This window comes from Diceros bicornis, chromosome 14 (genome assembly GCF_020826845.1).
Source record: "Diceros bicornis minor isolate mBicDic1 chromosome 14, mDicBic1.mat.cur, whole genome shotgun sequence".
In the NCBI taxonomy this organism is placed as follows: Eukaryota; Metazoa; Chordata; class Mammalia; order Perissodactyla; family Rhinocerotidae; genus Diceros; species Diceros bicornis.
The window spans coordinates 3,130,708-3,145,388 of NC_080753.1; the positions used below are offsets into that span (position 1 = coordinate 3,130,708).

General features: G+C 39.5%; 1 protein-coding gene across 1 annotated transcript in view; it reads right to left on the reverse strand.

Annotated features, from left to right (window-relative positions):
- ADGRB3 (adhesion G protein-coupled receptor B3) overlaps positions 1-14,681 on the reverse strand; it is a 661,473-nt gene that overhangs the window by 11,728 nt on the left and 635,064 nt on the right. The window contains exon 30 of the mRNA XM_058554075.1: positions 4,418-4,453. Within this exon, the coding sequence (XP_058410058.1) occupies positions 4,418-4,453 (36 nt within the window). The remainder of the gene's footprint in view (positions 1-4,417; positions 4,454-14,681) is intronic.

Sequence of the window (14,681 nt, forward strand, 5' to 3'; positions counted from 1 at the left end):
AGAATTTCCCGACTATGAACTTTAGATCATGGGGCCTGGAAATCATGTGCTGACAGGAATTAGGAACCACTCTGCCTGAATTACCTTTTCCAGCTATGGGAGTTCATACACCTCTACTGCCATTGTCCATATTTACTAGTACAAACCTATGGTTATTTTTCTTCTTCTCTACTGCTCTGCACGTGAGTCCTCCATCAAGAGTGGGCTATTGGGTACGAGTGTGAAGTGAATGTCAAAACTCATGGGAAGGAAGCAAGGCACATTGCAGAAACAAACTTGGCTATTAGAGCCGGATGGCAGGAAGGGAATGGTCCATGTACCTTTCCTTGGCCAGAGTCAATATATCTGTAACAGAACATTTAGCCACTTGAGCTGCCGGACACTATGGTGTCTATTTATGTTACAAACATGTTTCTGTTTGAATAAATATGTACCCAGGGCTTAAAAGAAACTAGACAACGAGTTTGAAAAAACTGAATGAAGATATGCATTTTTTGTTTTGTTACTGTCACTCCAGAGTATACTTGGCTGCAAATAAATAATTTTGCAACAGTTTAAATTTAGTAATCTAGAAGAGATGGATACAGTGTAGGACTGGGGTACTCAAACGTTTCCTCCCCGAATGCGCTGGTTGCCTGACAGAATGTACTCACTGCCGGGGGTGGGGACAAAGCAGGAAGGGGCCTCTCATGAACAAGACATTTCTTAGAAATTTTATGGTTTCTATTCAGAAATTAATATAAATTTTATCTTCTATGTCATAGCTTAGCTGTGTTCATAGTGATATAAAATTAATACAAAATATTTTATCTTACTTGACTGTGTTCCTCCAAATCTTCCAATAAAAATTCAAGTCCCACAAAGGCAGGCCATGATCATCCTGGATCTGTCTTCCTGTGCCCTCTGTCCACCATCACCTCTCCCCGGTTTGAGGAGTACAGGTTTACTGGATGTGTGGGGCTCATTAGGAACCTCAGAGGAACTTTCTAATGTGTTTTTAAGAGGCTACGTGGTTCCCAGGGAAGAATGTGACAAAGTTTATCCCCATGTTTTTGGAAGAGAAGATTAAAAATCTATGGATAGAGAGGTATTTAACATGGAATGGATAATAATGGCTATTACAGCTTCAGAATAGATGTGTGTAATTGCATTCCTATGAACTCCTTGAGCTTTGTCCTCAACCCCAGACAGACCATATAAACTACCTGCCTAATATTTCTGATTTAACATCTTATTAGGCACCTTAATCCCCAAAGCATTAAAAAGCAACTCATCCTAACTAGGTGTCACCTTGATTTTCCTGGATCTGTTAATGGTACCAGTAGAAACCCAGGCTAGACCTGCAGTCACCGTTTTCAGCTCCCTTGCCCTTTACCCAATGTTCAGTTAGGATCAAATCCCACTGATCCTGACTCTGCAGATAGCCTGCATCCCTTTCTTTTCCTACCACTTCTAGGAAGTGGGCCCTCATTTCTTCTTTCTTGGACTAATTGCTTCCTAATTTGTATTTCACCCTGCTACAATCTCTCCTTCCTATTACTGCCATTTTCACCTTTCTAAAGCCCAGATCAGAGCAAATTATTCCTCAGTAAAAAGCAAAACAAAATATAAAAGAAAAGCCTTTGCAGCTTTTAGTAACAGATTAGGTGAAAATTGTCCCCTTAGGGTGCAAGCCCTTCACTATACGGCTTCTAAATTCTTTCCTCTGTCTCTCCTTTCTCCCATAGACCCCATGTTAGTGAATTTTGACTTGGCTTTTTGTTTCTTGAGCCTGCCACACCTTAGGCAACCTCCACGCCTCTTCCCCCTCTTGGAATTGCTACCTGCCATTTCTGCCGCCTGAGTTACATATGACGTGGGTATCTTTGAAGTCCAGCGGGCTATCTTTGAGGTGTTCCCTTCAGAGCTGTCCATTTGCTATATTGGTATTTGCCCCAACTCAGATAGAGTGTTTGATAATTTTTTATTAAAATAAACTAGATTTTAAAAATACAATTTTTCATCATTCATTCCAAGAAAATTTATTAAATGCTTCCTATATACCAGATCTCTGCTTGGAGCTGGGAATACAAATCCAATCAGAGGCGTGGTCACGGAACACAGGATGATCCCTACAGTGCCCTCTGTGTATGTTCCAGAAAGCAAGAATCAGTATTCCGCCATTTTATGACCACTAAACCCTTCGCTGTGTTTATTCCAGGAATGCCATCTTGTCTTGTAGATCGGCCACGTGAAAGGGCTTCTCCCAGGTATAACACTTACTAGCCACAGAGTTTTACAGATAGGAGTTGAGAGAACACTGTTATCATGTGTAGACTCTGGGGCCTGAAGGCTGAAGGGAAGCTGCTTTCAGGAGACCAGGGGGCAGTTTGTCCGTCAGTGGCAAAATACCTATGTGGCCACTGTGTGGTAAAGCTTGTGGGATGGGGTGCAGGGTTATTAGAAAGCTTGACATAAACAAATACAATTTATCCAGCTTGAATTGAAGGGGGAGAGGAGAGCTTGGACCCTTCCTCAAGGACCATCCACCAAGTACAAGTAGACTGCATTAAAATCCTTTAGTGTTTAAATCTGGCCATCATTTTTCTGAACACGATTCATGAGATATCTGCCACCGTAGTTGCACATAGACAAAGGGAGTAGTACTAAACGGTTCATAAGAAAACATAATATCTCAAAGATTTTTCCCCCCAAATTTTGACGCCTGTAGCAATCACACAATAACTATAGCAATTAAAGAGCTGAAGAAAATATCCAAGTGGTTGTGTTGCAACTTCTTTCCATTATCAGCAGATGTTTTGATAATTCCATGTTATAAGTTGAATTCTAAGCACAGGAAGAAGTATCAGCTTAAGGAATCTGCTCCAGTCGCCATAGAGAATATACGAGAAAAGAACAGGTTTTCTAACGCTCCAAATGATGCAGTGTGGTAAGATTTCTTTTCAGCGCTTGTGATTACATAACTTTGGTTGGTGCGCTGACGCTTAATTTTAGATCTAGGTTTTTACTATATTTTGTCACTGATGCCTGGTGGGTTAATTCCCACCTCCACCTCCCTTGTACTAACATAACAGCTTATTGCTCTCAGGACCAAAAATATATATACAGTATGATCCTCTATTTTTGGCTACCTGAAGAATTAATAGGAAAAAAAAAACACTAAAATATCTGTCCCTTAAAAGGCACTAAGAATCTAAGAGTGAAGATTGCTGAGTATTTTCTCTTTGAATTTATAGTCTCGATAATTTTACCCTAAAAACTTAGGCTATAATGAGATATTTATCCCATGCCAGGTTGCTACAATTGAGCCACACCACTACTAAAATTTGCCACATAATCCTTGAGGCCAAATTCTTTATCACTATTTTGTATCTTGTACGAATACTACTGAAATATTGCTGTAAAAGACCAGTTTTCCTTAGACTCTATTCAGGGTAAAACCAGAGCTTGTTCACCATTGTAAATAAAAACAATTGTCTCACCTTGGATACCTGATTATGTTACTGAGCTACAACATTCATCTACATAAATGAAATGACTGAATTACGAATTTCCATGTTCTGGGAGGCTTCCGTAATGTTAGGAATATCAGCTAAGAGCACTGAGTTCTACATAAGCATCACAACAGTACAAATATGCGGGAGAAATTTATAAATATTATATCCAATTATGTCAGCAGGCTATGAATCACATCCAATTATCAAGATGCATAAGTGTGTTTTATGTGATGCTCAAATAGCATTAATTTTGTGCTTAGCATAAGCTGCTCAAGTGGTATGATTTCAGTAATTTCTAGCATTGATATTACAGCATCAATATAAATTCAATGTAAATTGGGAAAATGAACATCTTCATCTTGTATATCTGTGAAAAGGCATTTACCAAACACAGGAGCACACTGAACCAACAGTTGCTATTGGAAAAAAGCATCTGGAATGTACCACAGAGAATCTAAATAATAGGAATCAGGACCCAAGGCAAATAAGTGCCAGAGAGAGCCTAGCTAACCAGCCAAACTGACCTCACAGGCTCTCCACAGGAAGTCACTGAAGTAAAACAAATATAATTGTTTTAAATATGAAAATCAAGAAACCGACATTCCCATCTCCCAACAAGCTGAACTGACCAAGTTCAACCCTCACCATAAATTGCCTATTTATCTTAGCATTTAGAAAATGGATTCCTTACTTGTCTGGGAAATCTCAGTTTAGCCCACATTTAAAGCAATTAGAATTTCAAAGTTTTTTTCTACAACTAGTTAAACAGTATGGATTTTAATCAAAAATGTCTGACTTCTCATTTAACAAAAAAAATAGAACCATTATATAGCTGCACAGAGTATTATGTTTAAGTAATTACATATATCAATCTTGAATTCAAATAACTAAATTTATAAAAAAAATTCTTGAGAACTTACCTCAAAGTCAAGGTCTGAATACCGTGATTTTCTTCTCTGTTAGATATTTTTTAAAAAGAAGAAAAACCAATAAAGTTATGTTTAGTCATTCAAATAAAATGAAAATCTTTGTTTTTAATAAAATAATCTTGCTTTGTGTTATATTTCCTTCACATAAGAATATGTCAAAATTTTTATGATTTCAAACCATTCCATCCACATTATTCCATTTTTACTCTGAACTTCCTTTAAAATCTAAGAATATAAAAATACAGCATATTTCTCATCTTGACCTCTTAACTCTAACTTTTCAGTAAGGAGAAACTTTTCTGTGAAAATTCACACAAAAATTTCAATCTTGAAAGAGACTTTAGATCTACTACAGCAAAACTACTTTATAGACACGAACGATTAAAAGCCGCATAGGAAAAATCATCTAGCCATCTCAAGACCTTCCCCTAACCAACCTCTGGTCTTCATTTCTACCAAATTCTATCTGGCCCACTGACTAAGCCCCAGAGTCCTATGTAAGTCTCACCCACAAATTTCCTCTATGACAGGAAAGTCCTAATTGCTAGCCTTAGGAACTGAAGTATTTATTCTAATTTAGTGAAACAACAAATAGTCCACACCCCAGCAAAGCGTAGATGTAGACATAAATCTCTCCCAGTGCTCTATTATGGCTCCGACTCTTGTTAAACGGTTCCTGAATGTAGTTATAGATAAAAATGCATTCATAACATCAGGACACATGATTAAAATAAAATTAACGTGATAATATTAGTGTAGGGAAGGTATTCTTAGCATCTGCTCTAAGAAGTCATTGGATTCTTAGACTGATTAGGTATGAGAAGGAGGTATCTGATAAATGTAGTAAGAATCCTCCAAATTTTTAGAGAACAAAGAAAGTTTTCAATATAGATTTTTTTTATTTTGGCTTTTTTTTTTTGAGAAGTGGGGATTAAACACAGGGAAAATTAATAAATATTAAAACCAGTAAAATTCAGGCAGTTGGACAAAATATGTAAACCTTTGGATAAACTTCTGTTTTATTTTTTCCTCTTCTCCTATCTTCAATACAGTCTTAAGTTCAACAACCTAACAGGGAATCATATCCAAGACAGGTGAGAGATTCTTGTAACTGCTGAACGTCAGGAGAGATAGAAAAGCACTAATGTAGTTTATTGGAAAATACGACTGAATTTCTGCAGCTAGAGTTAACATTGTTACTAAGGAACCAGAGCCTCCCTATGCAACCAGCTCCCCAAAGCATGTTTCAGTAGACACAAGTGGATAGACCAAAAGAAAGGTTTTGTTTTTAAAAAAAGTTAAAATGTTCTGAAATAATTTGATTTTGGTCAAGCTGCTTAAGACTGAGAATCCAGTCTTCATGTGCAATCGAGGAGAGCAGTGAGGAGGAGATTGCTTTATTAAACGGAAACTCAGCACGTTGATCTGACTTGGCTCTCATCCCCAGCGTCAGCCGAGCCCAGCCCAGCCCTGGTGACACCCAGGAGGAGGAGAGTGTGTGGGCAGGCATTTAACCCTGCCCTCCTTTGCCATCTCCCTGCCACTACTGTCACCTAACCGTGCTGTATGAAAATCAGGCTCCAACGTACTGCTTCACGCTCTGCTGAGGTGCGCCAGACTAAATGTCACTGTTTCCATTCTGCTCCCGGATCTTCGCCTTCTTGGCACTGTGACTCAGCAGGACATTTTTGTAAGTATACATTAAGCAAAATTCTTTCCTAATAGAGCAAAATTCAAGCATAGAAACACTTGGCTTTAAGCAATGATTATAGAACATTAGTCATGAGCTTTGTGTTCCATTTGAAAATTAAATAGTGAAAACTTATGAAAAAGGTTCGGTTAGCTAGCAGAGTCGGAGGCCCTTCCGCTGCACACGTTGAGGGGTTCTCTGTTGCCAAAGGTCATGACAGCCGTATGTTGCCCTGCTTGTTTCTGAGTGCAAAGCTGTGTTGCGTAAGAACTGGAAATGCTGCTGGACACATGTCACTAATGGCTCCAGATTTTAGGAGCAAGAATGAAGGATGGGAGCCTGGAAGACCACCAGAGATAGCTTCCTCTTATGGGAGCAGATGCCACCTGTATCGATGTGCAATATGGGACAGAAAATGGATACGTTCCTGCAAACAAAGTTCTCTCTCGTCTATTTAACTGTATGAAAATTAAATTCCAACACAGAGGTATAGCAGAACCAGCCGCTTTCAAGGATCCACCTAAGAAATGACCAAATGAAGCAGATTTCAATCAAAAGAGCCTAAAGATAGCTGGGGTGGGTGGGGAGGTGAGCTGGGAAACAAAGCAGTGAAGACTTAAAAATCAGAGAGTGGGAAAAAATGTGGCAGAGTTTTAGAGTCCAAGAGAGCAAAAATTTGTGTACTATTATTCATATCCCCACAATACAGACCAAGTGTTCCAACCTTTTATAGTTTATAAAGTGCTTTCACATTTGAAGACGCTAACTGCCTTGTGGGATGGTCAGGAAAGTATTATTTATTATCCTCATTTTATGAATGAGGAAAACTGAGGAGGAGCGGAGTTAAAATAACTTGCCTGCTTCACCTGGATAGTAAGTAAATGAGCTGGGACCCACACTCAGGTCTTCTGACTTCAAACCCTGTGTTGTCTCCACTGTCTCTCTGTCACTGCTCAGTGGAACAAGTGGTGATGTTTTATAGCCAAGGTGCCTGTGATATTTTGTGATTGTTATTAGAACTCAGGGGGAATAACACGAGAGGACCCGGTCAACCCAAGGTTGGCAGCAGTGGGACTGAGATGCTTTGTAAGCATAAAGCAAGGTCAAACAGATTCACTTTTACCTATCAATTCTATTTTAGAGGAAAAGGTATCAATACAGTACTTATTCGAGAGAAAAATCTGATGGTAATATACAATAACACACGGTAGCAGACTTCTCCACCTCCAAGATACGTCTCCCATTGCAAAATCTAGTTTATCTTAAACAAGTATCTGGCATTGGGAAATCTGTGGTGTGATGGAAGAACCAGAATGTTAAGTTCTGTTTATCACTTCATCATTAAAACACTCATCATCTCTTGGTCTGTTTTCACCCTTAGTATGCATGAAGTATGTCGGAAAGTCTTTCAAAGCATTGATGTTTGTGGAAATTGTAACTTATGTGTTTATTCTAACGTCCCTCCAAGCTCTCTGGAATGTATTGTAATGTAGGAAAGTGGTTAGAAATAATGGTTATATGTTTAAAAAATGAGAATCAACTAAGAAAAGTGATCAAGTTAAAACAAATTTTCTAAGTTGATAATTGAAGAAATGCTACATATAAATTTAAAATAAGCCAGGATGGTGTTGAAATAATTTATAAAGATATAAATCCCTCTCTCTACATATCCCCAACTTCCCAAATAACTTGATACAAATCATCCTTTTTGTCACAGTAGGTGATGTTTCTTCTATGGTCGTTCCTTTTCTTAATTTTCCACTTAGAACTCACCCCAACTTGTATTCTGTCCTCAACATTCCATTAAAATTCTTCTTGTCAAGGTCTCTGATGAGCTCCATCTGGTCAATTTCCAAAGTCAGTTTTCTATCCTCATCTTACTGGGCTCTCAGAAGCTTTCGAAAGTTCATCACTTTCTCATTGAAACACTCATCATCTCTCAGCTTTCCCTCCCCCCACTCCTGCATTTGCTGTAGCTCTTTCTCACATCTCTTTTGCTGGCTCTTCTTATTTCCCTGCCTTCTAAATGTTGAGTTCCCGAGTTCTATTTTTTCTCATATTCTCTCCTGGATGAAATAATTCATTCCCGTGGTTTTAAATATCATCCTTTGAGTTTCAAACACCCTTTTCTTCCTCACGTTTTTCCCATCACAGAAAATGTTGGCTATCTAGTTGGTCAAGCCAGAGACTGAGGCGCCACCCTTCATTCCTTCCTGTCTCTCATCCTGCACGTCAAAACCACCAGCAAGTGCCATCTGTTCTACCTACAAAACACATCTTGATCCACCCACTCCTCCCCACTTTCACGTCTGTAGTCAAAGGCATTCCTATTTCTTGTCTGGGTAGCTTCAGTAGCCTCCTAACTGTCCTCCAGCCTCCTGCTCCACCCCTTCTCCTACTACCACTGAATCCTAATCTTTTCTCTTCCAAACCATCAAAGGGATGGATGGATGGAGAAATGACCCTGACCAACTTTTGCTTAACAGTCCTAATTTGCTTCCAATGTTTTACAAAGTCCTGCAAAATCTGGTCTCTTCTTCCTATTCCAACTTCATCTTAAGGGGTTGACCTCTTGCTACACAGGTCTTGTCATCCTATGAGAATATTCCAAGCTTTTTCCTACCTCAGGACCTCTGCACTTGCGGTTACTTTTGCCTGAAACGTCCCCTTACCCTCCAGCTCCTCACAAGCCACGTTCCTTCTTAACTTCATCTTTCACCCTACACAGCACTTCTGAAGGCTTCCCAGACCACCTTATCTAAAGAAGTCTCTCCCTCCCATTCCATGGTTATTACCCAACATAGCACATGCTTTTATTCATTTGCTAACAGTTAATTATGTATCTCTTCCATAGGGTTTGTCCACCACATGGGCAGGGTCCATATCTGTCTTGATCACTTTCATATCCCAGCATCTAGCAGAGGGCCTGGCACAACAGTAGACACAAAATTATTCATGAATAATTGCAGGAGCTGCACTATGGCAGCCAAACAAATCCAGAAGTATGTGACTTGTTTTTGTTGTTTTTCTCAGGAATACTCCGGGCGAATTTGGATAAGCACATGGACTAAATACACAAAGAAAACCATTATGAATGGATCAGTTGACAGCCAAGAGAATCAAGACAATTTAGAAAAATGTAGGCTTATCACCAATAGAAGGGAAAAATTTCTTAGGATGATTTAACAGTAAGAAAATGCACGATGGGATGAGGCTACTTGGAGGAATACTTGGTGAGTCCATGCATAGAGGCGTCTCTCCATATCTAAGTCTCATAGAATGATGACTAATTTCTCAAAGGGAATATTTCATTGTTTGTGTCACTGCAAATTAAATTGGACTAGACACTAAAAGATTCACAGTGAGGAATAAGTTCCACTGACTAATAAATGGCAATACGACTGCCATTAAAAGTTTCTATTACAAAAAAAGAACAAAGCAGGAGGCATCACAATCCCTCACTTCAAAACATAATACACAGCAATAGTAATCAAAACAGCATGGTACTGGTACAAAAATAGACACACAGATCAATGGAACAGAATTGAAAGCCCAGAAATAAAACCACACATATACGGACAGCTAATTTTTGACAAAGGTGCTAAGAATATACAATGGATAAAGCAAAGTCTCTTCAATAAATGGTGTTGGGAAAACTGGACAGCCACGTGCAAAAGAATGAAAGTGGACCATCTGCTATCGCCATTCACACAAATTAACTCAAAATGGATCAAAGACCTGAAGGTGAGACATGAAACTATAAAACTCATAGAAGAAAATATAGGCAACACACTATTTGACATTGGTCATAAAGGAATCTTTTCAGATGACATGCCTACCCAGACTAGGGAAACTAAAGAAAAAATAAACAAGTGGGACTTTATCAGATTAAAGAGCTTCTATAAGACAAACGAAACCAGAATCAAGATGAACAGACAACCCACCAATTCTCTCTCTGGGAGAGAATATTTGCAAAACATGCATCTGACAAGGGGTTGATCTCCATAATATATAAAGAACTCACACAACTGAACAACAAAAAAGCAAACAACCCGATCAAAAAATGGGCAGAGGAAATGAACAGACACTTCTTCAAAGAAGATATACAGATGGCCAATAGGCACATGAAAAGATGTTCAACATCACTAATCATCAGGGAAATGCAAATCAAAACAACACTAAGATACCACCTCATGCCCGTTAGAATGGCTATAATTACCAAGACAAAAAACAACAAGTGTTGGAGAGGATGTGGAGAAACAGGAACTCTCATACACAGCTGGTGGGAATGCAAACTGGTGCAACCTCTATGGAAAACGGTATGGAGATTCCTCAAAGAATTAAAAATAGAGATGCCCTATGATCCAGCCATCCCATTGCTGGGAATCTATCCAACGAACCTGACATCAACAATCCAAAGAGGCTTATGCACCCCTATGTTCATTGCAGCATTATTCACCATAGCCAAGAAGTGGAAGCAACCTAAGTGTCCCTCGACTGATGATTGAATTAAGAAAATGTGGTATATATATACAACGGAATACTACTCAGTCATAAAAAAAGACAAAATCGTCCCATTTGCAACAACATGGATGGGCCTGGAACGTATTATGTTAAGTGAAATAAGCCAGAAAGAGAAAGACAAACACTGTATGATCTCACTCATATGAGGAATATAAACCAACACATGGACAGAGAAAACTGTACTGTGGTTACCAGGGGCAGTGGGGGTGGGGGGTGGGTACAAGGGGTGAAGGGAGACATATATATGGTGATGGACAAACAAAAATGCACAACCCAAAATTTCACAATGTTAAAAACCATTAAAACAGCAATAAAAAAAAAATTTCTATTACAGAGTGAGCAATGAACCCACTCAAGGAGAAAGCTTTGATACCAAATCCATTCAAAATATCCGTGGAAATGAAACCTGAGAATCATTAATTTTGAAGAATGACATTTCCTTGAGTTAATTTTGTTTGTATGCCTGAATAAAAGGCAAAATTCCCTAATCCAGGAGCAAGAACAAAGCACTAAAGAAGGTTAGGGCTTCCTGTCACCACAGCTGCATGAGAAGAAGACACTCCTGTGCGATGGTCAGCTCTGTAAGGGCTTCTGTGAGTGACGGGGCCTCCCAGTTACCACGTGACGCCATAACATTTGTCTAATAACCTGAATATTGATTTAGTAGAGCATTCAAGCTTCTTCACAGATATTCAAGACATAATGGTAATGAAATAATAATAACACCACCTTATATCTGAAGTGCTCCTTGCAATTTTCAAAGGATCTTCACATACATCACCTAATTTGATCCTCATAATAGCTATAAGAGAAGCACCTGTGATGTGAGATTATAGCTAAAATGTTTCACTTTTAAAAATTGATATGCTGAGAGCTTATAATTCATGTCCAGAGGAAAACAGATGTATAAAAGTTTAACCAAGGGGGCTGGCCCGGTGGTGTAGCGGTTAAGTTCGTGTGTTCCACTTTGGCAGCCCGAGGTTCGCCAGTTCAGATCCTCGGCCGGGACCTACTCAATACTCATCAAGCCATGCTGAGGCAGCATCCCATATAGAAGAGCCACAACTCTACAACCATGATATACAACTATGTACTGGGGCTTTGGGGATAAAAAAGAAAAAGAGGAAGATTGTCAACAGATGTTAGTTCATGGCCAATCTTCCTCAAAAAAAAAAAAAGAAAAAAATTTAACCTAGAGTGGTGTCCCTTTCTACCCATTTATAAATTGAGAGAGACATCCAAGCATGTTTTGAGATACACAGTTAAGTTTATACATAAATGTTCAGAAACGCTAAAGTAGCAAAACTTTCTATTTTTGAGAAAATAATTTTGTAATTTACTACCTCTGATTAGTTATTAAAGTTTCTTTTATTAATAAGAAAAATTAAGGCAAGATTTGTCAGGAGAACAACAGAAACCACTTGCTGTGTTGACATTTGAGCAAAGTGTTTCACAGGAGTTCAAGTGATAGAGGAGCCGAGAAGCCACGTGAGAGACTCTGAGGTAACCTAGGGATTAGAAGAAGAAGAGACTGTCCTCCCCGCTACCCAGGCTGGACCGGCAAAGGAGATGGCACGTGACCTAAGCCCAGGGCCCGAGGCACCTGGCGGAAGCTGGAAGCCCCTCGGACCTGCAGCTAAAGAGACACCAGGTGCTGCCCAAAGCAGAAAGTGGGGAGAAATATCCTGGGATTCTCTCCTCTCCCTGACCTCCAACCTCTCACCAGTGACTCTGAGGGGCCAATCTTTTCACTTAGCCAGAAGCCAATGCCACAGGAACCTGTATGAACCCTGAGTGGCAGGGGAAAAGGGTGAAGAACGGATCAGGCGCCTGGCCCTGGACAGCACACAAGTCAGGAAGACTTCTGAGTGACGAAATGTTTACTCTTTAGATCCACCAGCTACAAGCTGTTGAATCAACACCAGTGTTCCGATGATTCAAAACAAATGCTCTCTTCTTACAATGATATACCCGTAAGATTCCAAAAAATAAACAGAAGCACAATCCAAGATTTGAACTACATCTCCTAGTCTTCACTGGCTTGAGGACTACGATACTTTTTCCCACTTGCACCTACGCTGTTTGCTGTATACACGCATCATGCACTCAATATATTTTGCTCATTAACTGAATGATTTAAGTGCTGATGCCAATTTCATTCTTCTTAACCTTAAGCAAAGCAATTAGAGGACATCTAGGAAGGAGTCATTGTGAGAAATTCTGTCATATTAATACTGCAATTACTCCATAATCGTGGAAATCTAAAATCTTCAGAATTGCTTAACAAGTCCATTCTGGGAATGGATACAGTTTGGAAGATGGGAGATAACAGAAAGGAAGAAACAAGGTAATATCAGGCAGGGAGAAAATCTGGATATGCTTTAACACCAAGAAACTTCCTGCATTTATTACACTCTCCACACTCGATAATTGGGGGTGAGCTGAACAAACTCCCCTGGCGGTTGGAGACTTTTCTGCTGGCACTGCCTTCAGGGTTGGGAGCCTCCCTCTTTCTTTGTTGCCTCCTGCTTCTTTGAATAAATACTTCCACCCACTCACCCACTCTTGGGCTTTATTTTTCCTCCCTCAAGTCTTGTTTTTCCTCCCCTGCACGTTTCCCCCTGAGAAAGGCATTCTCTGCTACAGAAAAGCTAATAGCTTTTACCCTCTTCCCTTTCTCCCTCTACTGCTTCCGAGAGGCCACTTGGTGCGCACCCTCCTCTGGAGTGGAGGCAGCTTCCTGAACTAACATGAACGTCTTCAAATACATCCTCGAAAGGATCCTAAGGCACCTGGCCCTCCTCTGCGGCCCAGTCACTGTGGCTGTGATCTCCCTTCTCACCCAGAGCGGGACAAGACGCCAATGGTCCTACGGCTCGGGCCTCATGTCATCCACATATTCACACACTTTCCTCTTCATCTTGTCTTCTAAGACTCAGGACACCTCCTGGCTACTGCTGATCCCCACTCTGTGTAGGTACTCCAGTCATCCTCTCTGTCAGAATATCATCTTCCCCTTGGTTGACCTTGCAGGGGCAGTCTACCAGAGGTGACAACTCCACCTGACAATGCATCACGCTGCTCATAGAGAAGGCCATGCCACTGACTTTATCTTCAGGGGCCACAGTCCTATCTCCAAAAGCTGCTGGTTGTATATACCTATACTTTATCCATTTCATGTCTCTATTCACCATAAGACCAAGTGTCTGTCAGGGTTAAAAAGAACTTTAAAGTTACTCTCATGCTAATGTTCAGGCACATTACTGTCTCTTTTAGACAGTTAACTATCAGGACAGAAAGATTCTATTCCCAGATTTGCTATGCACTTGCTCTGTAACCTTGAACAAATGACTTTACTTCAAGGATTATAACAACTTATCCATTGCACAGAGGTGTTGTGGAGATTAATTAACTCATGTTTTTAAGGTGATTTGAGAATCTGCTAATGAAAGATGCTATATAAATGCTAATTTTTATTATTCATTCCCACATCTATATATTCTCTGTCAGATGTCTCCTAAAATGGTCACCCTAAGCAATTACTATTAAACTTTTAAAGAATGAAAATGAGGAACTGAATTTTCATTCTGAATCCTGAATTTTCTTCCTTTTCAAGATGTAAGCCTTGTGATCTCTAAGTCATTTAAATGCAGATCTTTTGGCTGAATCACAGTTATGTATGATGCTTATACTTAATAATAAGGATATGGAGATTTGGAAAAATTACAAACTGAACAAAGCAGCACTTGGAAATACAGTCTATTGTTCAAGCACACATAGCCTATGCAACATCACACCCAGATTTCTATGTTTCTAGGCTTTTAGATGTAAAGTATTTTACAACAAGCAAAATATTTTAACACCATTCCATTCTAACTCCTTTAGCACACTTTAAAGAGCCATTCTATCCAGAAGACTCCATATGGTCATTATGATTTTCCCAGTAGTGCATCAGAATTATGATTACTGATGATGTTGTATTATTATATGTAGGTTCACTGAAAGTCCTAAAAACTTTTGCAATTTGCATAAACATCATGT